At 37.7% G+C, this 27,795-nt stretch overlaps 1 protein-coding gene across 12 annotated transcripts; it reads right to left on the bottom strand.

The window, feature by feature from the left end:
- Positions 1-686: 686 nt before the first annotated feature.
- On the bottom strand, positions 687-18,077 carry LOC309719288 (uncharacterized protein). Of its 12 annotated transcripts, none has more exons than XR_014280211.1 (9): positions 18,063-18,077; positions 17,671-17,933; positions 16,047-16,077; positions 15,069-15,100; positions 13,917-13,943; positions 9,962-10,069; positions 1,145-3,191; positions 819-955; positions 687-732 (listed from the first exon to the last, which is right to left on the bottom strand). XR_014280211.1 is itself a non-coding variant. In XM_082555299.1 (5 exons), the coding sequence occupies exons 1-2, from the start codon at positions 9,501-9,503 to the stop codon at positions 2,822-2,824; spliced, it is 6,522 nt and encodes a 2,173-aa protein (XP_082411425.1). In that variant the 5' UTR covers positions 9,504-9,650; the 3' UTR covers positions 687-732; positions 819-955; positions 1,145-2,709; positions 2,802-2,821. The 12 variants fall into 12 exon arrangements, 5 of the variants coding, with proteins under 5 accessions (XP_082411425.1, XP_082411422.1, XP_082411424.1 ...); XR_014280212.1 differs by lacking the exon at positions 18,063-18,077 and adding an exon at positions 9,657-9,741 and having other exon boundaries at positions 17,671-17,961; XR_014280213.1 differs by lacking the exon at positions 18,063-18,077 and having other exon boundaries at positions 17,671-17,959.
- Positions 18,078-27,795: the final 9,718 nt, after the last annotated feature.

Below are 27,795 nucleotides of genomic sequence, written 5' to 3'. Positions count from 1 at the left end.
CAAAGAACCCCCTGATGATCCTCTACCTAATCACATGAGCCAAGGTGTGAAAGTGGGTGTGGGTCCCAATCAGCCAGGGTTTCGGGTGAGCTCATTGTGAAACCTGGCCCCACCCTATCATGTGATTTCCCGAGGTCAGGAAATCACCCACGCCCACTCCCAGGATGTGAGTGGACGTTACGGTGTCTGGGGAGGGAACTCAAAACTGGATTATAGATGGCAGACAGTTGGTGTCATAAACCACCGCCTCTGTTTAAAGATGGTCGCTCACAGTGGACGTAAATGGCTTCTTTCACTCCTCCATCTGTCCAAAATGTGAACATTGGCATCCTCAAAGACTGACCTTTGTCCTTTAGATGCAGATGAACTGCTGAGTCTTGTCCCGTGGAGGTGGCTCTTCTATGTTGTGCCATGTGCTTGTGAAGTGGCTGTTTGGTCTCTCCGATGTAGAAGTCCAGGCATTCCTCGCTGCACTGTACAGCGTACACCACATTGTTAAGTTTGTGTTTAGGAGTTTTGTTTTTCGGGTGAACCAGTTTCTGTCTGAGTGTGTTACTGGGTCTGAAGTACACTGGGATGTCGTATTTGGAGAAAACTCTCCTGAGTTTTTCTGATACACCGGCTACATAGGGGATGACAATGTTGTTGTGTCTGTCTTTCTTATCCTCCCTCGCTGGTGTCTGATGTTCTTTTCTGTGAAGCTGGAATGCAGGCACACTGGACGAGCTTATTCTAAAAAATACAGAAAAAGGAACATTTTATTTGTGTTAAGGCCTAAAAACTACAAATAAGTTATACAATGAACAATATTGAAATACCTTATAGGTGCTGCAGGCCATATAACCAGAATCCAGAGCAATCTCACACTCACATGATGGTGAGGAAAGACATGAGCTCTGCAGTGAGGTTTGAATGTCTCAGTTGGAACACTGAAGAACTCAGAAGACAGCAATACCTGCACAGAGAGACAGAGTAGAAAAAGCATAGATTTGTAATCCATAATGTGAATTAAAACTCAAAAAGTGTCAACAAGTATAATCATTTGAGTGTGGAATTATTTATGCAATAAACAGGATTTTAATTAATTAATTGAATTAAAAAACACTGACATTTGTTTTTTTAAATCAAAAATAAAGAATCATACCGCTCTCTGCTCTGAGGATCACTGAGCATCTCTGACAGGAAATACAGTTTCCTCAGTATGAGTCATCATTGATGGTCTCAGAGGTGTGTAGTGTGGTAGCATGATGATGGTCTCCAGATCAGGCAGGAGGTCAGGTGATGGGTGTGTCATCTTCTCCATTGAAGACACACTGGTATGGCAATTCATAACACAGCAGTCTCCTTGTGGCATGTAGTTATCTGTGCAGTCCAGCACTGATGGATCAAGTTTGGCTCAGCAGTTCATGAAGATGGTGTCTGAAAAAATATATCTAACAAAACACGTGCTTATAACACCACCCACCCAGCTCAGCCCCCAAGTGTCTATGTAATGCTGGTATGGGGTGTCGGTTACTAAGTCTAATTAGTGCATCAGAAAGCGGGGGCTACACCTAAAGCCCACACTTTTTGATGTCTTTGTTTATTAGCAGCTTTTTCCAGCTGCTCAGAGAATTCTGACTTGGCCTTTATCCACCCAAACCCAAACCCACCCGGATAAAGGCCAAGTCAAACTCACACACCATACCAGCATTACATAGACACTTGGGGGCTGATCTGGGTGGGTGGTGTTAAACTGTAGTCGGGAACTTTCAGAAAACTATCCATTTACTTCTAAATCAGTTTTTATACATATTCTGTAAGCTGTACTAATGTTTTTCTCTACATAATGTATCATTATAGACATCTCTGGTAGCCTAAAGATAGTTTATAACTTTTGACATTTTTTACCTGTAAAACATGATAAGCAAAAACTCATTCATCACAAAAACTTTTGATTCTACAAAAGCTACTATAATCAAGAAAATATAATTGTCTGTATTTATTCATGTGACCCATAATAAATACCTGCATTTATGTGGGATTTATTTATTTACTATTTCATATTTTCAAGCCCTTGGAGGGGAAGATCTCGTTTGTTGAGCTACATACGTCACAGTAAAAAGATTTAGTCATTTAAAACATGAGAATAAAAGAAATGATGTTGGTTTAATAAATGTTGCAGCACATTTCAGATCAGAGGTGCATGATAGCAGATGTTCTCTGCTCTGCATGAAGTTCAGCAATGATTTGGTGAAATGATTAATAACATTGCAATAAGAAAGGGTCTTCTGACAGACAGAGTAGGGAAGACCCTTTTTTCAATGAAAAATCTTTTTCATGCTCTACAATCAGTAAACTCTGTAACAAACATGATCTGTAATTGTTTCAAAACTCACCAGACGACTTCATGATTGGCTCGAGGACAGGACACAAAAGACAGGGTTGTGGTAACTGTAATATGATCTCAGAACACCTGAATACAGACATTTCTGTGGCTGAGAAATAAAAATGAGGTCAAGCAGGGTGTTCTTGTCTGTAGTGCCAGAAGTGATCAGCTGTGAATACCCTCTCGACTGAAACTGCTCCAGAATCTGTTTTCTTCCACTCTGCAACTGGTTCTCATTAAAATCTCCACACACAATTATTGGGTGACAGTCCATTATTTCAAGTGAATCTAAAAGACTTACCAGGTTTTGCATGAATGGTGTCAAACTGTAGTCAGGGGGTCTGTACACAACAGCAATGAGTGCAGGGAATGGAGCCTGAACCTTCAACACTAAAAACTCAAGATCAGTGACATTATGCAGATACTGTTTTACCTGAACCTGAAAATGATTCCTCAAATACACAACAACTCCCCCACCACTTCTGCTGGCCATGTGAGGAAAGTTTGTGTAGGAAACATGTCTGTTGCGTTTGAACATGGTGTAGCCATCCAAATGAAGACTGTCTGCAACAAAGGAGCCTTGAAGGTGAGACTCAGTGAGACACAAAACATCTGCTAAACACATTTCATGATGACTCTTGATGTCACTGATGTGAGATGGCAAACCCTCCGTATTGTGATGGATCAGTGTAAGAGTGTCAAGTCTGCTGGCTGTTTCTCTGACCTGAAGAAGAGGCATCATTTCCTCAACACTGGCTTGTCTCATGGTTTGGAGCGCTGCAGTTACCTCGGGATTGGCGTAAATCTTTTTCTCATCCAAGTCCTGCAAATAGAGTCCACTGAGAGACGTCACCCTGCTGAGAGCAACGTAAGCCATACCTGGTTCAAAAATGTTCTTCATTGAAACTACAGCTGTCTGTGTTGTAAGACCCTGAGTTTTGTGAATTGTGCAGGCGAATGCTAGCTTTACAGGAAACTGTCTGCGTACTGCTCCTTTAAACTTCAGACTCTCCTCTGCTCTCTCAATGTAAACCAGATCATCAGATGCTGCATTAGCACTGCGGTTGTGTCTCATAGGCTGCCGGTTGTCCATTCTGAGCCCCAGTTTAATTATGTGTCCATCATTTTCAGATCTCACCACCTTTACCAGTATACCAAAAGCACCGTTGACCAAACCGTTTAGTGTGTCCAAGTTTCTGGTCAGCATGACTCGAGCTCCTTCAGCAACATTCAGAGTGTCAGGTAAATCATTTCTCCCACCTGTAAATGGTTTGTCTCTTCGTTCCATTCTGCCTGTACATTTATCCTTCTGGAAATCGTCTGCATTGATGATTATGATGTTTGAATGAAGCTTCTTCAGGGTATCTGTGTTGTGGGATTCCACATTCTTGTTGGTGGCATAAATGTGTAAGACCTCAGTTGGACATTCTTCTGGTGCAGTCACAGCCTGTGACAACAAATCTCTGTCGCACTGAGAAAGCTCATCTGTCTTTTCTTTGACTCTAATCCTGTTCAGCATCTCTGCAAAGGCCACATCATCTTTCTGACGCATGATCTCGGTTAGAGTGATCATCTGAAAATGTTCCTGCCATAGGTCAATCTGTTCTGGATCGTAAACACAGAGAGGTTTAGACTGTCGCACTGGTGGCAGCTGGTAAAAATCTCCAACAGCTAAAACTGACATTCCACCAAAAGGTCTCTGAGTGCCTTTGATTTGTTTCAGTCTTGCATCCACATAAGCAAAAAGGGGTTTTGAAACCATTGAAATCTCATCAATAACAATAATTTCAGCATTCATCAGCTCAGATCTGACTTCATCCAGTTGGTTACCAAGTCCTTGAATGGGTGGTTTCAGACTCCTGGGTAGTTTCAGTAGAGAATGTAATGTAGAGCCATTGATAGAAAAAGCTGCTGTACCGGTAAATGAAGTCAGTAAAACAGTTGGATTTGATATGTCAGCTTCTTCTGCATTAGCAGGCAGTCTGCTCAGGATCTTTGATGCTTCAGAGTGAATACACTTAATCAGGTGTGACTTTCCAGTTCCTGCACCACCATTGATATAGAAGAAAAATGGATCTGGGTTCAAACCACAAACTCGCTGAATACACCAGTCTCTTATGGCATAGAACACGCAGGCCTGCTTCTGGTTCAGATTCTGATACATTACACGTACCACGGCTGGATCTACTGCAGGTTGTTCTCTGATGGCTCTGATCTCTGTTACAGCATCAGACTGACGACTGTAGTCGGGGACATTCTCCTGTTCGTTCTCATCATCAGAATGTCTCTCAGGAAGATTCTCATCACATTGCAGCCTCACAACTTCAGATTCAGGAGCCAGATTACACCATTCATCAATCACAACATCCCTATTTTGTTCAAACTCTTCCAGTGCACTCTCAATATCCTCAGAGTTCTTCTCATACTTGTCTTTATTTCTTTTCACAACCCTTTTCACAGACTCACTGTGGTCTGAACATGGAAGTCGTACAAAACCTGAGTTGTAGAAGGACTGATAGGTTTGGAACCCTTGTGGTTTCAGTTCCTGCTCTGATCTGTGTGGAAGGTAAAGTCTCAACAGTCGACCATAATATTGCTCAGGATCTTTTTCCTGTGAAAAGTGGTAATATCTGATTATAGCTGGTTTATCATTCTTTCGCCTTTGTACAAATCCAAGCTGGTTTAGAAGAGGAAGCACATCTTTTCCTTCATTTGGACCACTTACCAACCTGCACAAGGCAGCAAAATCAGCCAGTGACATTTCCTCATATTCTGGGGTCTCAGGTCTGCATTTGTATTTATCACTCAAACTTGTCATCCAAATATTACAACTGTCGTGTGTTGTGCTTTCCAGGAAGCTCATGGGCCGACTCATTTTTACTGGGTTATCATCTGTTGGTACAAATACAACACTGCGGGAACATTTTTTCATTTTTAGGCCACAGACTCGAGTCACACACTCCTGTGCGCTGATTTCTCTCTTTTTTGAGTAAGCCTGCATCACAGCTCTCATTTCATCACACTCATTGACGGTGTTCTTATCAGAGTTGTCAATAACTGTCTTCAGGTATTCAGAGAGGCCAGATTCTTTCTTTGTTATATATTTACAGAGGTATTCTATACATGAATAGGCATTCAAAATGAATGAGACATCTAAATTAGAGTTCCAGGCTTCAAGCAGGTCTGGGTTGTAATTGTTGATCCAACACTCATTTGGGTCACGTTTCAGAATCAGAGCTGTTTTCTTGTTTATGTCTTGGAGGCACTGTTCATACTCATTCATTGTCAAGTTGCATCGTGACAGAATCTGCTCTATGGTGAGGGAAGCAGCTTCAGGTTCCTTCAGCAGGTTCAACAAAGGTCTGAGTTTGGCTTTTGCAGCTTCAGTGTCTGAATCCTCATCCTGTCTCACAATCATTGTTCTTGTGGCTGGTGGTTTGGGAAACCCAAATCTACAACCAGAGTTCACACTCTTAAAGCATGTCTTTGTGTGGTTTTTGCTGTGCTTTTGTAGCTCAGTGACTTTTTTGTGCAGTTCAGGTTGTTTTTCTGGATCAGGGAGTTGAGCTGAGATGTATCTGTCAACAAAGTCACAGACAGTTTGGTCGTCATCCACATCTGCTTCTACCTTTTCTCGAATCCACAGCAACATGTGTATATGTGGACTACCTCTGTGCTGGAACTCAACTCTGTAAAAGTAATCAATGATCTCACCAAGGGGCTGTGCAGGAGAAAAAAGCAAATCTCTGAACAAAGCCTCAACACGTTTATCAAACATTCGCATGGTGGTTACTGGATTTGATCTTAGAATTTCACACTTTTCTGACCAGTCCAGGGCTTCAAAATCAACCTCTTCACCTTGCTGTCTCTTTATTGCTTGAATCACTTCAGGCCATCTCATCTCAGCAGCAGAGAAAGTGACAAAGAACTGAGGTGTTCCTATTTGGCGAACCATGCTGAATAGATCTCTGGTAGTTTTCTGCCAGTAAGCTGGAGTTCCTCTGAGTGGCTGCATAAATCTGATTGCATCTTTATTTCTTACCAGCTTCTCTACTTCTGTCTTACTTTGTAACATTCCTGATGTGATTTTGCGTCCATCTTTGGTCATAGTTTTACCTTTCCTTAGCTGTATTGTCATGCTGGAATTAGCCAAGTGTATTTCAGTGACAAACTGTGAGAAAAACAGGTAATTTGTGTCTTTAGCAAATCTTGCATCAATGTTGAAAAGCCTTGACTTGAAGTAAGCACTTGGTGTGAGTTTAAGACGTCTCTTTTCATCCAGTGTATTCTGACCAGTAGGAAACTGCACAGGAAATGCCATGGCTTCCAAATGAGGAGTTCTGAAGAAGCTAACAGGATTGTTTCTTTCTGCAGGAGCCACACAATATGTGTTATCAGTGAAACAGAGAATCTCTTCTGAAATGTCTACGGGCTGCAGACAACTTTCTAGAGCAAAACCTCCATTGTTCAAATCACTTTCTGGTTCATCTGGATTTTGTTCCTCTGGTTGTTCATCACAGGATTGCATATTAATATCTTGGTCACTTTGAGACTCACTTTCACACAAAAGGGCATCTTTTTCATAGTTGTCAATTTCCATTAAATCTGCTTCATTATAATCATCACTTGCCATGCTGGCTTCATCACTGCTGTCATCATCAGGTAACGTTGGATCACAAAGCAATGCATCATCTCTGATAATAATATCTGTGTACTGTGGATGAATTTGTTTCAGTTTACGCAGAGCTTGAATGAGTTTAGACCAGGTGACAGTCTGGAACAGCTGATGGCCTTTGTAGCACAGTCGTCTTTTCAGCTTTATCCTCATGATCTGTGATTGGCTTCTGATCCTCGGTAAACTGTCAACTGTTTGTTGGACCTCAGATGGTACACACACCACATTACCACGTATGAGTCTCTGTCTCCCCTTTGGAAGAGGAATAATCTTAGCAAATGGTATGCATTTGGCAATCAGATGTCTCTCCAGAATGTTGAGATCACAAAGTTCAGCTGGAATATCCTGCAGTTCTAAACCGTTAACAGCAGCAAGCCTGGGCATGCATCCACTTTTGAGGGAACTGTGACATGTGTGACAGATATACTCTTTTTTTCTCTCAACAGGAAAGCTGCAGTGATCATGACATGCTTCATCACACACATGAACAAATTTACCAGTTAGGCACTGATGAGCTACAGTCTGGTGTTTTGAGTAATTTTCTCTTTTGCAGATTTTCACCTGATTAGGAAAAGAAGCTTTTAGACAAACAGTACAAACATAAGATGGTGCTGACTTAATGTTTGATCTGAAACGAGATATGGCCTCATTCATTAAAGTGTTCTCTGGATGACACTGTAAACTCTCAGCTGGTCGATGCATCTGGCGATATTTCCGTTTTATATTCATTGCACATCTGATATTATGCATCTGTCTGAAAGAAAAACCGTTCCAATATTTTACTCTCATTCGTTCTCTCATATTGTCCTTGTGTTGTTGCTGAAATTGTTTTTCTTCTCCATACCGCTTTGTCATATAAGATCGTTTTTTCTGTTTAAAATCTTCGCTTTTTTTATATAGGTTATATACATATGACCTCATGTAAGCTTTGTGTTTCTCTCTGAATCCAGCACAAGTTCTGTATATTCTTCTTATACGCTCTTTCTGCTTTTCTCTGAATATGGGAGACTCTCTATATGTTCTTGTTACACGTTCCTTCTGCTTTTCTCTGAATAGGGGATTGTCTTTATATGTCCTTATGACACATTCTCTTTTTCTCTCTCTAATTTTAGCACTTTCCCTATACATCTTTCTTAAATGTTCTCTCTGTTTCTCCTTATAGGTAGCATTTAATTTATACAATTCATTTTTGTACATGCTCTTTTTCTGTCTGTGATCAGGATCATTACACTTCTTAGTTGAGTTTTTTTTCTTTGTCTTGAAGCTTTCATCAAACCTGTACATCTGCCTTTCTTTCTTCTTCTGATTTTCCTTTCTCTGTGGTACTTTTTCTTGGGCTAATAATCTTCTCCTTATTTTTCTCCTTTGCTGTTTATTATATTTCAGCAGTTTATCTGAGAGTTCCTCTGTTATATTAGTTAAACAGTAGGCAGTGTTTGAATCATTCTGAGGAACAGAATCTGATGTTACCTGCGTTTCTCTCACAGAGGATGCAGATGTTTCTTTTTCTAAATACTCAGAAGGAAGATGGTTGTTTTCAGTAGCAGCTGTCTCATTTGAATAATCCACTCTGGATGATGTCACTTCAGTCGTTAAAGTGTCTCTCACAGTCTTCTGTGTCTGGTCAGTAGATCTTTGGGAGTTTATTTCATGAACGGCTTCATTTAAAGCTGGTGCTGTAACAGTTGTAGCTGTTTGTCTGTATTCGGTGGTTTGATTAGCATCTCTTTGGTCAGCAGCGTTTTCACTGTGAAACTCGATGGGCTGTAGCTCATAAGTACAGCTTGGTGCGATGCTGAACATTCTGTACAAACGTTTGATCCTGTCAATCATGTCATTAAGACGTGTGAATTTCAACATAACTGCAGTTCCACCACTTACACTTAGCGACAATGGCATACCAGTAGACTTACGTGGGTGAGGATCAAAATATGCATATTCACCTGAAGTCAGCCTGCTAACAGCGATGACTGTTCCTCCCATGACTAGCAAAGCATAGCGAACGTCTGAAGCCAAACACTGTAATCCCTGTTCAAGGCTCGGAAAGTGATCTGTACCATCAAATGTGCCGTAATGAGCAAACTGAGACATGTCGACTTGATACTCGTGTGTGCGGCTGGTAACAACTGAGGGAAGTTCATCGCAGGCTAGAAACACACTGTTCACAAACCTCAGTCTGGCATCTGAATAGACGGCATGGCCTTTGTCCAACACACGGTTTAGATCTGCTCTGGTAATAAATTCATCCTCGTGTAAGAATGACAGGAAAACCAAACTGTTAGCCATGCATTGCTGATTCCGGTACTTTCCATACCTAGGAGCGGCCTGGCTTCGGGAAGCACAGACGCTACTCACTCGTGGACTTTCACTGTTTGTAACCTGTACATGAGACTGTCCTGGAGCTTGTCCATCATGCTGTGTTTGTACAGTTAGCTGGGGTTTAGTCTGGATTACCTGCATAACTTCAGGCTCTGGGACAGACACTGAGGGAACACTTCTTTTTACCACATCTGCATAAGACACTGTGGCTGTCTGAACACTGCTCTGCACTTCTGTGCTGGGAAAAGCTGAAACACACACCTTTACCTGCTCACTGCTCTGAGAAACATTCACCTGTTCTTTCTGCTTTTGCCATCTAAGCTTCAGGGACTGCGACCTTTGACTTTTTCTTGGCATTTTGCTGAAGTACAATCTGGAGCTTATATGTGGTTATACACAAATATAAACAAAACTGAACCTTGAAACACAGAAAAACTTATAACTCCTTAAGTTACTGTTAAATCTGAGAAATGTACTATTATACTATAAAATGTTTTTATGAATATATGAATAGATGTTAAAAAGCTGATTTGTACTCCAAACTCAAAATAAAGGAAATTCAAAGTTCTCTGGAAACAATTTGGTCCGTTTTATTGTACCTCTTTTAGAAACGGGGTTTCTTCAGCTGGATGTTCTGCAGCAGTCAGGAAACAGGAAGTCTGGGTCCTCAGGCACTTCTCGATGACAATACTGACTGAATACTTACACTGAGTGACAAAATGGGTTAGTCCTTAAATAATAATACTATAAACTTGCAGTCAAATGTTATAGCCAATGAAACAGACTAACAGACTGGATCTAATTTATTATTTATCTGAATGTATGTATTACAAAATAACCAGATTATCTTATTACAAATAAACTTATAAAAAGGTGATATTTTATACAATTGATCAAAGTAAGCCAAACTAGCAGTCCAAACTAAAGTCTAATGCAAAATTAAAATGACAAATGTAGGGCTGTGTAAGTAGTTTCTACTATAAGTTCTACTGTACTGTAATTCTACTACTGTATATTCAACTTGTAATTTAAAGCAAAATGACTGAATGTGAGAGAGCTTAATGACAGGAAAGAAAGAGCAGTGAGAGCAGAGATCTCTCAGAATTCTGTAACAGATAGATCAAGTTCTGGTAACTTGGATTTCTGAAAATTGGATTCTGAAAGGATTCTCAAAACTTGGATTCTCAAATTAGATAGAGCAGTAGAGATAGAGGGATACAAGATGGAATGGCTTTCAAATTAGATAGAGCGGTAGGGATAGAGGGATACAAGATGGAATGGCTTTCAAATTAGATAGAGCAGTAGAGATAGAGGGATACAAGATAGAATGGCTTTCAAATTAGATAGAGCAGTAGGGATAGAGGGATACAAGATAGAATGGCTTTCAAATTAGATAGAGCAGTAGGGATAGAGGGATACAAGATAGAATGGCTTTCAAATTAGATAGAGCAGTAGGGATAGAGGGATACAAGATAGAATGGCTTTCAAATTAGATAGAGTTGGGAGAGTGATAGGATAGACAGAATTGCTTATAATGATAGAGAGAGAGAGGATCTTCTGCAGCAGGTCACCTGTAAGACACAAAAGGCATGGAATTAGTCATATTTCCAACATGCTTGGATTTACCATATTCTTCAGACTATATGGCACACCTAAAATCCTGTCATTATCTCAAAAACATACAATGTGCCTAGCGTATCGATTCTGGTTATGCTTACTGACCTCAAACGGGATTTCTGTGGTACACAGCGCTCAAAATTCTGTCAAATATTTTAGTAAGACTTCGTAAGCTACTTGATGTATTGTCAGAGCATTATGGCTACCATAGTCAGGACCCTCGCAGAGTAATTCGTACGGTGCTTCAACATAACATTATGGTGTGTGTACAAGGACCTGGCACGTGCTAAGAGACATGCTTAAGAAGCAGATTTCAAACTGATCAACCCATGAAGAGTTTGATGGATTTGTGGATGAGGAATGAACTGAAAACGTGAGTGTATTGTTCTGTATTTTATGTGTTACAACTGAACAGTGTTGAGAGTTGTTTGTGAATGACTTGAATAAAGTTTGACTTATCTGACTGTTTGTTTGGCTTAATCTGCCTTAAAAACAGGCTTGTTTATTGACATTATGCCTTATAATCTCAAAAATACAATACATGTAGGGCTTTAAATACTAAAGACTTCTACAGTAAATTATTGGACTGAACAGAATGACAATGTTTAACAAATGATGGTGGAACTGTTATAAGGACATTTTTACATTCTATTAAAACAATAAACTAAGTCTATAAACTCAAACTAAGACGTGCTGCTACAGTAACTTACTGTAAATATTAAATGGTCCAACAAAACCAACACACTGAGGTTACAGCACAGTTTCAGGTCACTCTGTATGAATTTTGGCAAAATGAGAAATTTGGAAACAGCTAGTTTCTACACAGCAGTTTCTACATATTTCAGTCACATTTGGGGCATGTTTGATACACAGCAATAAGCACTACACTAAATCTATAATAAACTTATCATAGCTGATATAAAGGCCTAATTAGCAAAATTTAGTATGATGATCATTTCTTTGTAGATCATTTCATGATAAAAAGAACAGAAGTGAGTGCTGTATCTGAGCTGTTGCATGTAAGATCTTTGCTGGAGATTCCCACATTTCTTAAACAAACAAACAAACAAACATGACTTTCAGACAGTTCATCTTTTGTAAATTAGGGCAGGATTATTTTCAAAAAACAGCCTTGATAAAAATATCAGGCCACTATAAAATGTCTTATGTTTATGTTTTCATCCCACCTATATTTTGCAAGTCATTATGACAAATTACAAAAAGCATTTTTTAGGCAGTGATTTAAGGGAAGAAGCTTTTGAAATCCACAATGCCCTACCACCAGTGGTCTCAAACTCTGGTCCTTAAGGCCTGGTGTCCAGAAACTTTTCTATGTGTCCCTGTTGCAACACACCTGAATAACATTAGTAGGTCATTAGCAAAACTCTACAGAACGTGACTGCATGCTGAGGTGGTAATTCAGCCATTTGATTCATGTTATAGCAGCTCATGAGTGAATGAACATGATGCAATGAAAGTACTTTTAGAAGTACATTTTTCCAAACACTTAAATTACTTAAATTTGAACAGTCTTCGGGGATGCCACTTCAACACAGTCAAATTCTATACTCTCACTAATGACCTACAAATGTTATTCAGGTGTTTTGTAACAGGGACACGTGGAAAAGCTTCAGGACACCGGCCCTTGAAGAGTGGAGTTTGAGACCCCTGCCCTATGTGAATATTTAATTGTCCCTAAACTGCTAGTCGTGAGCTGCTCTAATGTGAAACAAACACATATAGTTCTGTAAAGGTTTACAAAGAGATTTCTAAGGATCTGGAGACCCCAGAAAACAAAAACGCTCCCAGATATTGTAGCTGAACAGGCAAAAACAAGTTGCCTAATAATATCTCGATGATAACCAAGAGCTGTGCTGACTAACTGCACTAAACTGAATCATCTATAGTGAGAGAAAAACACCAGCATTAAAGTCAAACATGGTGCTGTTACTGTGATGTCCCAGAGTTCCTTTACTACTTCAGGACCTACATCAACTCATCAGGTCCTGGGCTTAAGTTTAATCACACTTAGGATCTGAAGCACACAAGCAAGTCCAATTGAATGAATGAAACAAAACACTTGGTGTAAACGAATCAGTCTGGACTTTAATGAAATTAAGATACTTGGTATGACTTGAAAACCCTATCCATCCATCCATCCATCCATCCATCCATTCGCTTCCGCTTATCCTTTTCAGGGGGCACTGGAGCCTATCCCACCTGTCATAGGGCGAGAGGCAGGGTACACCCTGGACAGGTCGCCAGTCTGTCGCAGGGCCAACACACAGGGACAGACAACCATTCGCACTCACATTCATTCGCAGATACACACCTAGTGACAATTTGGATTATTCAATTAACCTATCCCCACAAGCTGCATGTCTTTGGACGGTGGGAGGAAGCCGGAGTACCCGGAGGGAACCCACGCAAACACCGGGAGAACATGCAAACTCCACACAGAAAGACCCCGGCCTGATGTTGGAATTAAACTCAGGACCTTCTTGCTGTGCGGCAACAGTGCTAACCACCGTGGTACTTGGTATGACTTGAAAACCCTATATTGGGCCTTAATTAAGACTTTTTTCTTTTCTTTTTTTGCCTGTCCTGTTTGGATCTAATTAAGACAATTCTGAAATTATGGTGGACCAAAATCAACCAGTGATGTAAACCAGTCATTACCAGTTACTGTAAATGCTTGATGGTAATTGTTGCTATCAGGGCATCCACAGCTGGGTATTAGAGACCAATATGTTTTTACATTAGACCAGGTTGTTCTGGTTCAAAAATGAAATCATCACTTTAAAACTGCTTTTTGTATTTATCCAGGTCATCCTTGTTAGATGATTTGAAACATGTGAAAAAAAGCATAAACAAAATAAATCTGCAAGGAAGAAAGACCTTTCTCAGCACTGTACTGCAGACAAAACCTATACTTACCAGACTTGCGACGATCAGATCAGTATCCTAGAGAAAGGAAACAACACATCAGATCACTGTTTAATGACTTACACTGTTGAACCTCTTCACACACAATCCAATTTACTGTGACATGAAATAACTAGTAAGATCCTCAATTTCTTCAAGCCTTTATGAACTCACTGTAGTCTAAAGAGGACAAACTTTAGTTACAGAGTCTCACATGACGATAACATGTGTAATAAAGGCATGCATACTACAGAAGTGCAAAGAAGAGGCACCAATATTTGTTGGTACAGATTATGGCTTTTTAGCTCCATCATTTTCTATCACAAGTCAGTGCTTAATAAAGTGTGGAAAAACCACAACTGTTAGAATCAACGGAAAACCTCATTAGGTTTTAGTTCTGATCTGAATATGTAAATCCTAAAATACATGTAAATTCTGACATGTTATAGTAACAACAGTGGCACGCCATTTTTGCAATTAATTTCTTAAAAATTATAATAAAAAGTCCTTCCATTGTACCTGTTGGCAGGAATCTTTTTGTATTTTGCAATATTTCCCTTTTATATATAATTTTCAAACACATTGTATCAAGCAACTTATTAAGAAACTGATTTAAACTTAGTGTACATAAATTACACACAGGCTTTAACATACACAACATTGCCTACTCACAACTCTGGTTCTCTTAGTCTTTTATTATTGCTTAAATGTTTAACGTACCACTTCTGTTCACTCAGGCAAAAATACTTCTATAGTGGTCTGACTTTAATGTAATACATAAGCAGAATATGAGTGAAGATATAAATCAACAACTGTGGTGCTCTTAAGTGTTTAAGCTACCACTTACACTAACTCACCTAAAATGCGTTCATAGTTATGTCTGCTAGGTAAATCCATAAACAAACGGAGAACATGAACAACTGTATAAAAACAGTTGTTTGTGTTCAAACATAAAAATCAGACACAAATGGCCTGTTAAACTTCAGGGACAGTCAGAGGTCATGTGTGGGGCCTTTGCTGCTACAAAGTATAAATTCTGACCATTTGTTTTTGCCCATCAGTAAATGGTAATGTCACAAAAACCAAACTACGTTAGGTAAGTTGCTAAACATGTTACACAGTGACAATGTCATATTACTGCAGTTACAATTGCTGCTTACTTACCAGCAAAGGCAAAACCGAAGTTCTGTTTCACTCTGTAACAAAAGAACAAAAATACAGAATGAGACAACTGAAATCAGCATCAGAGTCAATACTGCATCACAATCTGTAGTGAAAAAAAAATGTTAAATTCTTTGTTTACTATAAACACCCGATCTTCTCTTTCTGCACCTTATTAAAGATTTCTGTCTTTATTAAGGTGATGTGTCGTTTTATCGATCTGCAATAAGCCACAGAAATTCCTCATTAACGTAAAGCTCTAATACTTTGGTGCTATTACATAACACAGCAGATACCACAAGCAATGATTTGCTCGCACTGCACACTTGATCAAATGATAACATCACAGTTTCAAAGCATGCAACAATCACAAATGATACTTGATACTATAAATGCTTGATGGTAGTTCTTCGTATCAGGGCTTCCACAGCTGGGTATTAGAGACCAGCATCTTCTCACATTAGAACAGATAGCTCTGGTTTGGTTTTCTCTGCTTCATATGTGAAATCATCCCTTTAAAATGCTTTTTTGTATTTATTCATATCATCCCTGTTAGATGATTTGAAACATGCGACAAAAAAGCATGAACAAAATAAATCTGCAAGGAAAAAAAGACTTTTCCCAGCACTGTACCTCAGACAAAATGAACTCACTTTAGTCTAAAGAGGGCAAAATTTAATTGCAGAGTCTCAAATGGCCTTAACATGTGTAATAAAAACAATAATTACTACAGAAATGCTTTGATAAGCCTTTAAAATTAGACATAAATGGCCTATTAAACTTCAGGGACATTTTTAGGGACACTCAGAGATCTAGTGGGGGGGGGGGGGGGGTGTTTCCTGCTTATAAATCCTAAATGTGTTTTTGCCCATGAGCAAATGGCAAGATATCACAAAAAGCCAAACTATTGTATGTAAATTGCTAAAAATGTTACACAATCCCAATTTCATATTGCTTCAGTTACAATCACTGTTTACTTACCAGCAAAGGCAAAACCAAGCTTTATTTCACTCTGTGTAACAAAAGACAAAGAACAAAAATACAGGATCAGAAAACTCAAATCAGCATCAATACTGCATCACTCTCTGTTGTCAAAAAGATTCACTAAACTTCTTTGTTTACTACAGCTGGAATACAAACAACAACTCTCCTCTGTTTTCTTTGGTCTACATCTCATTTAAGATTGCAAAACACTCATACATGAAAAACTGCACGACATATTTTTAAGGCTTTAATATTTGAGGTGGTCTGCATTCAAATTCTACTTCCTAAAATATTACCAACTGCACATAGTATCATAGTAAATATGCTGTAGTTTTAAAATAAATATCTATGTACCATACTAATAATAATACACTGCCATATTTTATTTATGTGAAGGTGGGCTGTTGTTTATTTCATTAATTTCCCACAAAGTGAGAATTTAAACTGTGCTGCAGATTTAGGTTGGCACAAACAAGCCTTTGTTAAACAGTTCTTAAAAATTAAAGTCTACATATTAGGAGTTCTTATTATTCTTGGGCTATGTCCACACGTACTTTTGAAAATGGAGATTTTTCTATGCGTTTGCACCTTTCGTCCACACTTAAACGGCGTTTTCGGTCACTGAAAAACTAAAAACGCTTGCCAGAATATTTTCGAAAACTCCGTTTTTGCATTTATGTGTGGACAGGGAAACGGAGAAAACGCAGCGCCTTTTTTGACGTCACACTGTGCGCAACGTTATTGTTTCGGTGAAATGCATTTCTACAATACGGTTACTGTTAATTGTTCTCTCTGCAGTGTTTAAATGCTTACATATGCGCACACAGTTACTGTCCCCCCACAGATATGACTCGGTTCTGCTTCTATGCCCCATCTTTGTTTACCATTTCCCACCGAGGCTTCTAGACTTCTGATTGGCCAACATTTCTACACGGTTAGGAATATAGCGCCACCTGCTGCTTTGGTATGTTCCTAGCAGCGTTCTCCTTCATTTCTGCATTTATGTGTGGACGGGATTGTTTTTTAAAACAGAAACGGAAAATCTCCGTTTTCAAAAATACCCGTGTATGTGGGGACATAGCCTATGTTTAATCCTCAGTTTCTCCCCCTCCTTTGTCTTAATTAACCCACAAGACCTGGACAAACGTGACTCTTTTTCTCCCGTGTTCGGTCAGAGGCGGTAAAATGGCTCCTTTGATCTTGCCGACAGCTGACACTGAATCTAAGATGGCGGTTCGTTAAAAACTTTACAGCATAAAGAATGAGGCTGTTTTAACCAACTGATTTGTGAAGAGAACTAACTGCACCTTATGTAACAGACTGACAAACACACCAAATGTAATTAATAAAACAACACAATAACCGTGGTTCACAGTCAAATTTTCATTTCACACTGGGCTCAAAGGAGCGCTAGGCATTAGCATCGGGTTGTTAGCTCATCAAACACTCCTTTTACATACAAAAATGACAAAGTTTCACTAAGAAAAAGCAACCACTGTGTTACTCTAATATGAGTTATACCTCGGTTGGCTTTATAAATCACTAAAAGAACTCGTTAAATCACACAAACAGACTATAAACATTTAGGAGAGAAGAGGAGAAGCAGAGCGGCAGCACTCACCCAGAGCGGACTCAGCGAAGTGTGCGGAAAGGCGGATGTCCGGCAGTCAGGTAAAAGATGAGGCGTTCACGGGTAGTAGGAAATTCCAGTATTACACACAATGGGCATTGTAAACATCAAAAATGTAGGTGATTTTAAATATTCTATACAATATTTATTTGCTACAGAAAAAACTCGCAGAACTTTAAATCTATAACTTGAATAAATATTATTAGAAGGCTCTACTCCTGAACACCAACACCAAAGAGCTGAGTTCACCAGACCTGAAAAAAAAAACAACAACAACCAGTCCAGGACAGTCAGTCTGCAAAGATGTTTTAAAGACAAATATATATATATAAACATTATCCATTAAGGATTCCCCTCAAAACAAGTGACTATAATTTCCTAACCGTAAGGGCTAGAACGGTCACTGCACCGTTTTGTTCAGAAGAGATGGGGGAATCTTCAAGTGTTGACAATTTATCATTAAAATGTGAATTTTTAGAGATATATGACATGGATGACTTGTTGACTTAGAAGCCACGAATTCCCCAATATGCAAATAGTATGATTAAGCATAAATACTACATTTAGTAGAAATACTATGTTTTAGCACAAATACTATAAAAAGCAGAAATACTATAATTTAGCAGAAATACTATATTAAGCACAAATCCTATAAAAAGCAGAAATAGGATGATTAAGCATAAACACTACATTTAGTAGAAATACTATGTTTGAGCAAAAATCCTATAAAAAGCAGAAATACTATATTAGGCACAAATCCCATAAAAAGCAGAAATAGTATGATTAAGCATAAATACTACATTTAGTAGAAATACTATGTTTTAGCACAAATCGTATAAAAAGCAGAAATACTGTAATTTAGCAGAAATACTATATTAGGCACAAATAGTATAAAAAGCAGAAATACTATATTAGGTACAAATCCTATAAAAAGCAGAAATACTATATTAGGCAAAAATCCTATAAAAAGCAGAAATACTATAATTTAGAACAAATAGTATAAAAAGCAGAAATACTATAATTTAGCAGAAATACTATGTTAGGCACAAATCCGATAAAAAGCAGAAATACTATAATTTAGCAGAAATACTATGTTAGGCACAAATCCTATGAAAAGCAGAAATAGTATGATTTAGCAGAAACACTGTATTTAGCACAAGTACCGAAAAGTACCAGAAATACTATGATTTAGCAGAATAGTAATAACTTATTGAAACACAAATGCACAGAGGGACACACAAACACAGGCTCTAATCCAGTCAACCAGTCTAACTATATTCAATTTAAATCCTACAATGACATGCTGCCAAATAAGGGCAGGGTCCTCTCTCTCCCACTAAACACACACACACACACACACACACACACACACACACACACACAGAGGGAGAGAGCTGCCGAATTTAAATCCACCAATCAGAGTGGCTGTTTACGTTTTCCCGCCAAAACAGGTGCCTCTTTTTACACACGCAGCACAGAGATGCACAGGATTATTGCAGCCTATTTCTCATAGTGAGGACTCCCCTCAAACAAATGACCATAATTTCCAAACCGTAGGGGCTAGAGCGGTCATTCTTACACCGTTTTGTTCAGAAGAGATGGGGGAATCTTCCAGTGTTTACAATTTATCATTAAAATATGAATTATTAAAGATATTTGACTTCTAATGCACCATAACTGAGTAGAGCGAAGCAAAAACTGCCTTGACTTGCCCTCAAACAACGCTTTGTAACTCGAAATCTATTTGGAGTATCGATATCATTCTTTCACCGTAAGAGACAGCAGGCTTTGGTGAACAATCATGGAAATTTTCAGGTCTCTGTGGAAATCCAACAAAAAGTTATGACGAGAGAAAAAAGTGGTTCATTTCCACAGTTTGAAATCTGAAGAAATCTGAGCGAAGGACGAATTTCCTACCCTCAAACAAGTCCAACTCATTTCAGAACGGTAATAGGTGAGAAAGAAATTCTTGAATTGTGAGCGTCAGGGGTGTCTGAAGATATTCGGGGACAAGCCTCATGTCTTAAAGTCGCTTCGTTAAGGAGATATGACGATTCGAATATGCCTCTCATTACAGAAATCCAGCGATGATTTTGAACAAGCTCTCCATTGACTTTATATGGAGAGTTTTGAGACCTTGTGTTGGTCTGAGGAGATTTGCAAAAATTCTATAAATCCCACAACAATGATAGTGACATTTTCTGAAAGCCAGCAAAAATACCTACGTTTTGATGTATAATTTGTGGAAGTTGAGTGAAAATTGAGCAAGTAGCAAGAAGTTGTTCGGACATGAAGTGAAAATTGCAAAACCTTCAGTGGCACACTGGAAGCCAAGAGCATAGCAACCATAACAACGCATGTATTTTGTGAAAAATCACAATTTTGCAACTCAAAACTTTAAGAGGCATAAAAGTAAAACAGTAAAAGATTTGAAAAAGCTGAATCATACCTGAATAGCCCAATAATTTATGAACATTTTAAAGTTTGAATGGTTGTTCTAGGTGAAAATATGAGGAAGTAGTTAAGTTTCAAAAACAAGCAAATTTTAGCAGAATTGCAGAAGTTTCCCATTCATTTCAATGGGACAAATTAAAGGAAAAAAGCTTAATATTTTAAAAAGTATAATAGTTAAAAATAGCAAAAATCGTAGCGTAAATTAGCAGAAATAGCAGAATAGTTTAAAATTTGAACGGTGAAAATCGGCTGAAAATTGTGGAAGTAGTTAAGTGCCAAAAAGTGTACGGAAGCAACTAGAACTAGAAAAATTTGCATTTCCTGCGAAAATGCAGTGTGGATGCTTAAAGCTGAAGCTGTATGCAAAAAGTAGCTGAAAAAGCTGAAAAGTTGCAGAAATTGTAAAAACTTTGCAGAAGCAAAAGAAGTTTGCTAAAATGGAATAACTTAGCAGAACTGCAATATCTTAGAGGAAACATAATACTTGGCAGAAATACAATAGCATAGCAGAATTTAGCAGAAATATTGTAACTTACCAGAAACATGATAACTTCTCAAAAATACAAGAATTTAGGAGAAATAGTATAAGATAACAGAAAGAATATATTTAGCCAAAAATACTGAAACATTACAGAAACACTATGATTTAGAAAAATAGTACAACAGAGCAGAAATATTGTGATTTACCAGAGACACTGTGATGAACTATGAATATTGTAATTTTAAATTAAGACTATGTTTTAGCACAAATATTATAATTTGGCAGAAATACTATAATTTAGCAGAAATACTATATTAACCACAAATCCTATAAAAAGCAGAAATGGTATGATTAAGCATAAATACTACATTTAGTAGAAATACTTTGTTTTAGCACAAATCCCATAAAAAGCAGAAATACTGTACTATGATTTAGTAGAAAGACTATAATTAATCAGAAATACTAAATTTAGCAGAAATACTATATTAAGCACAAATCCTATGAAAAGCAGAAATACTATATTAAGCACAAATCCTATAAAAGCAGAAATAGTATATTAAGCACAAATCCTATAAAAGCAGAAATAGTATATTAAGCACAAATCCTATAAAAGCAGAAATAGTATATTAAGCACAAATCTTATAAAATAGCAGAAATAGTGTGATTTAGCACAATAGTAATAAGTTAAAAAGAAAAATTGGAAAAGCAAAATGGACAGCTGAAAAAATGCTGAACATGCTGAGGTTCCCTCAAATATACTTGTTAAATGACAAAAATCAGCAAAAAAATTTATGACTGCCACACAATTACAAATATGTACACATGAGGAAACACACATGCACAGAGAGACACACACACAAGATCCAATTCAGTCAACCAGTCTAAATATATTGAATTTGAATCTTACAATGGGATCATCCCATTAAAAGGCTTTCTCTCTCTCTCTGTCACACACACACACAACACACACACACACACACACACACACACACACACACACACACACACACACACACACACACACACACACACAGGGAGAGAGAAGTAAGTTTCTAGGTCAGCCTGGGAGCTGGTGAATTTGAATCCACCAATCAGAGAGGCTGTGCACTTTTCCCCACCAAAACAGGTGCATCTGTTTACACACGCAGCAGCACAGAGAGACACAGGATTTTTGCAGTCTATTTCTCATAGTGACGACTCCCCTCAAACAAATGACCGTAATTTCCTAACCGTAGGGGCTAGAACGGTCATTCTTACACCGTTTTGTTCAGAAGAGATGGGGGAATCTTCAAGTGTTGACAATTTAATATTAAAATATGAATTTTTAGAGATATATGACATGGATGACTTGTTGACTTAGAAGCCACGAATTCCCCAATATGCAAATTTGAATGCCTGAGACCACATATGTGATTGGCTGGCTGGGAAGCCGTGCAGGCCCTGATTTGTGGATTTGAATTCCTCAGCCCTCAGATATGATTGGCTGGCTTAGAAGCCACGAAGGCCCCAATATGCAAATTTGAATGCCTCAGGACACTTATTTGATTGGCTGGGAAACTGTGCAGGCCCTGATTTGAAAATTTGAATGTCTCAGTCCTCACAGAGGATTGGCTGCCTGGGGACCTGGCAGAAATATATAGAAATACTATTATTAAGCATAAATACTACATTTAGTAGAAATACTATGTTTTAGCACAAATACTATAAAAAGAAGAAAAACTATAATTTAGCAGAAATACTATATTAAGCACAAATCCTATAAAAAGCAGAAATACTATAATTTAGAACAAATAGTATAAAAAGCAGAAATACTATAATTTAGCAGAAATACTATGTTAGGCACAAATCCTATAAAAAGCAGAAATACTATAATTTAGCAGAAATACTATGTTAGGCACAAATCCTATAAAAAGCAGAAATACTATAATTTAGCAGAAATACTATATTAGGCATAAATCCTATGAAAAGCAGAAATAGTATGATTTAGCAGAAATACTGTATTTAGCACAAGTACCGAAAAGTACCAGAAATACTATGATTTAGCAGAATAGTAATAACTTATTGAAACACAAATGCACAGAGGGACACACAAACACAGGCTCTAATCCAGTCAACCAGTCTAACTATGTTCAATTTAAATCCTACAATGACATGCTGCCAAATAAGGGCAGGGTCCTCTCTCTCCCACTAAACAAACACACACACACACACACACACACACACACACACACACACACACACACACACACACACACACACACACACACACAGGGAGAGAGGACTAAGTTTCTAGGTCAGCCTGGGAGCTGCTGAATTTGAATCCACCAATCAGAGAGGCTGTTTACGTTTTCCCGCCAAAACAGGTGCATCTTTTTACACACGCAGCACAGAGACATAGACCTGCTTCTGTCAGTTTATTTCACATAGTGAGGATTCCCCTCAAACAAATGACCATAATTTCCTAACCATAGGGGCTAGAGCGGTCATTCTTACACCGTTTTGTTCAGAAGAGATGGGGGAATCTTCAAGTGTTGACAATTTATCATTAAAATATGAATTTTTAGAGATATATGACATGGATGACTTGTTGACTTAGAAGCCACGAATTCCCCAATATGCAAATTTGAATACCTGGAGCCCACATACATGATTGGCTGGCTGGGAAGCTGTGCAGGCCCTGATTTGTGGATTTGAATTCCTCAGCCCTCAGATATGATTGGCTGGCTTAGAAGCCATGAAGGCCCCAATATGCAAATTTGAATGCCTCAGGACACATATATGATTGGCTGGGAAGCCGTGCAGGCCCTGATTTGAAAATTTGAATGTCTCAGTCCTCACAGAAGATTGGCTGCCTGGGTACCTGGCAGAAATATATAGAAATATATAGAAATACTATGATTAAGCATAAATACTACATTTAGTAGAAATACTATGTTTTAGCACAAATACTATAAAAAGCAGAAATACTATAATTTAGCAGAAATACTATATTAAGCACAAATCCTATAAAAAGCAGAAATAGGATGATTAAGCATAAACACTACATTTAGTAGAAATATTATGTTTGAGCAAAAATCCTATAAAAAGCAGAAATACTATATTAGGCACAAATCCCATAAAAAGCAGAAATAGTATGATTAAGCATAAATACTACATTTAGTAGAAATACTATGTTTTAGCACAAATAGTATAAAAAGCAGAAATATTGTAATTTAGCAGAAATACTATATTAGGCACAAATCTTATAAAATAGCAGAAATAGTATGATTTAGCACAATAGTAATCAGTTAAACAGAAAAATTGGAAAAGCAAAATGGACAGCTGAAAAAATGCTGAACATGCTGAGGGTCCCTCAAATATACTTGTTAAATGAAAAAATCAGCAAAAAAATGCACAGGGAGAGAGAAGTAAGTTTCTAGGTCAGCCTGGGAGCTGCTGAATTTGAATCCACCAATCAGAGAGCCTGTGTACTTTTTCCCGCCAAAACATGTGCCTCTTTTTACACACGCAGCACAGAGAGGCACAGGATTATTGCAGCCTATTTCTCATAGTGAGGACTCCCCTCAAACAAATGACCATAATTCCCAAACCGTAGGGGCTAGAGCGGTCATTCTTACACCGTTTTGTTCAGAAGAGATGGGGGAATCTTCCAGTGTTTACAATTTATCATTAAAATATGAATTATTAAAGATATTTGACTTGTAATGCACCATAACTGAGTAGAGCGAAGCAAAAACTGCCTTGACTTGCCCTCAAACAACGCTTTGTAACTCGAAATCTATTTGGAGTATCGATATCATTCTTTCACCGTAAGAGACAGCAGGCTTTGGTGAACAGTCATGGAAATTTTCAGGTCTCTGTGGAAATCCAACAAAAAGTTATGACGAGAGAAAAAAGTGGTTCATTTCCAGAGTTTTAAATCTGAAGAAATCTGAGCGAAGGACGAACTTCCTACCCTCAAACAAGTCCAACTCATTTCAGAACGGTAATAGGTGAGAAAGAAATTCTTGAATTGTGAGCGTCAGGGGTGTCTGAAGATATTCGGGGACAAGCCTCATGTCTTAAAGTCGCTTCGTTAAGGAGATATGACGATTCGAATATGCCTCTCATTACAGAAATCCAGCGGTGATTTTGAACAAGCTCTCCATTCACTTTATATGGAGAGTTTTCTGACATTGTGTTGGTCTGAGGAGATTTGCGAAAATTCTATAAATCCCACAACAATGATAGTGACATTTTCTGAAAGCCAGCAAAAATACCTACGTTTTGATGTATAATTTGTGGAAGTTGAGTGAAAATTGAGCAAGTAGCAAGAAGTTGTTCGGACATGAAGTGAAAATTGCAAAACCTTCAGTGGCACACTGGAAGCCAAGAGCATAGCAACCATAACAACGCATGTATTTTGTGAAAAATCACAATTTTGCAACTCAAAACTTTAAGAGGCATAAAAGTAAAACAGTAAAACATTTGAAAAAGCTGAATCATACCTGAATAGCCCAATAATTTGTGAACATTTTAAAGTTTGAATGGTTGTTCTAGGCGAAAGTATGAGGAAGTAGTTAAGTTTCAAAAACAAGCAAAATTTAGCAGAATTTTGGAAGTTTTCCATTCATTTCAATGGGACAAATTAAAGGAAAAAAGTGGAATATTTTAAAAAGTATAATAGCAAAAAATAGCAAAAATCATAGCGATGTTTAGCAGAAATAGCAGAATAGTATAAAATTTGAACGGTGAAAATAGCATAAAAATTGTGGAAGTAGTTAAGTGCCAAAGAAAGCAGAAAAAGTGGCAACTAGAATAATAATAATAAAAATAATAATAAAGAATAAAGAGAAACAGGAACTCAATAGTGTGGATGCTTAAAGCATCCACACAATAATAACTAGAAAAATTTGCATTTCCTGCGAAAATGCAGTGTGGATGCTTAAAGCTGAAGCTGTATGCAAAAAGTAGCTGAAAAAGCTGAAAAGTTGCAGAAATTGTAAAAACTTTGCAGAAGCAAAAGAAGTTTGCTAAAATGGAATAACTTAGCAGAACTGCAATATCTTAGAAGAAACATAATACTTGGCAGAAATACAATAGCATAGCAGAATTTAGCAGAAATATTGTAACTTACCAGAAACATGATAACTTCTCAAAAATACAAGAATTTAGGAGAAATAGTATAAGATAACAGAAAGAATATATTTAGCCAAAAATACTTAAACATTACAGAAACACTGATTTAGAAAAATAGTACAACAGAGCAGAAATATTGTGATTTACCAGAGACACTGTGATGAACTATGAATATTGTAATTTTAAATTAAGACTATGTTTTAGCACAAATATTATAATTTGGCAGAAATACTATAATTTAGCACAAATACTATAAAAAGCAGAAATACTATAATTTAGCAGAAATACTATATTAAGCACAAACCCTATAAAAAGCAGAAATACTGTACTATGATTTGGTAGAAAAAACTATAATTAATCAGAAATACTATATTTGGCAGAAATACGGTATTTGGCACAAATCTTATAAAATAGCAGAAATAGTATGATTTAGCACAATAGTAATAACTTAAACAGAAAAATTGGAAAAGCAAAAATGGACAGCTGAAAAAATGATGAACATGCTGAAGGTCCCTCAACTATACTTGTTAAATGAAAAAAATCAGCAAAAAAATCTATAACAGCCACACAATCACAAATATGTACACATAAGAAAACACACATGCACAGAGAGACACACACACACAAGATCCAATTCAGTCAACCAGTCTAAATATATTGAATTTGAATCTTAGAATGAGATCATCCCATTAAAAGCCTTTCTCTCTCTCTCTCTCTCTCTCTCTCTCTGTCACACACACACACACACACACACACACACACACACACACACACACACACACACACACAGGGAGAGAAAAGTGAGTTTCTAGGTCAGCCTGGGAGCTGCTGAATTCGAATCCACCAATCAGAGAGCCTGTGCACTCTTTCCCTCCAAAACAGGTGCATCCTTTTTACACACGCAGCAGCACAGAGAGACACAGGATCATTGCAGTCTATTTCTCATAATGACGACTCCCCTCAAACAAATGACCATAATTTCCTAACCGTAGGAGCTAGAACGGTCATTCTTACACCGTTTTGTTCAGAAGAGATGGGGGAATCTTCAAGTGTTGACAATTTATCATTAAAATATGAATTTTTTAGAGATATATGACACGGATGACTTGTTGACTTAGAAGCCACGAATTCCCCAATATGCAAATTTGAATACCTGGAGCCCACATACATGATTGGCTGGCTGGGAAGCTGTGCAGGCCCTGATTTGTGGATTTGAATTCCTCAGCCCTCAGATATGATTGGCTGGCTTAGAAGCCATGAAGTCCCCAATATGCAAATTTGAATGCCTCAGGACACATATATGATTGGCTGGGAAACCGTGCAGGACCTGATTTGAAAATTTGAATGTCTAAGTCCTCACAGAGGATTGGCTGCCTGGGGACCAGGCAGAAATATATAGAAATACTATGATTAAGCATAAATACTACATTTAGTAGAAATACTATGTTTTAGCACAAATCCTATAAAAAGCAGAAATACTATAATTTAGCAGAAATACTATATTAAGCACAAATCCTATAAAAAGCAGAAATAGTATGATTAAGCATAAATACTACATTTAGTAGAAATACTATGTTTTAGCACAAATCCTATAAAAAGCAGAAATACCATAATTTAGCAGAAATACCATATTAAGCACAAATCATATAAAAAGCAGAAATACTATATTAAGCACAAATTCTATAAAAAGCAGAAATACTATATTAAGCACAAATCCTATTAAAAGCAGAAATACTATATTAAGCACAAATCTTATGAAATAGCAGAAACAGTATGATTTAGCACAATAGTAATAAGTTAAACAGAAAAATTGGAAAAGCAAAATGGACAGCTGAAAAAATGCTGAACATGCTGAGGGTCCCTCAAATATACTTGTTAAATGAAAAAAATCAGCATAAAAATGCACAGGGAGAGAGAAGTAAGTTTCTAGGTCAGCCTGGGAGCTGCTGAATTTGAATCCACCAATCAGAGAGCCTGTGTACTTTTTCCCGCCAAAACAGGTGCATCTTTTTACACACGCAGCAGAGAGAGGCACAGGATTATTGCAGCCTATTTCTCATAGT

This window comes from Aulonocara stuartgranti, assembly GCF_965226115.1.
Source record: "Aulonocara stuartgranti genome assembly, chromosome: 12".
NCBI lineage: Eukaryota > Metazoa > Chordata > Actinopteri > Cichliformes > Cichlidae > Aulonocara > Aulonocara stuartgranti.
The sequence above is the reverse complement of the archived record's forward strand: the minus strand, read 5'-3'. Positions and strand labels throughout refer to the sequence as shown.

Excerpts from the sequence above, each read along its gene's own strand:
- LOC309719288 (XM_082555295.1), bottom strand. The coding sequence starts at position 9,503 with ATGCAGGTAATCCAGACTAAACCCCAGCTAACTGTACAAACACAGCAT.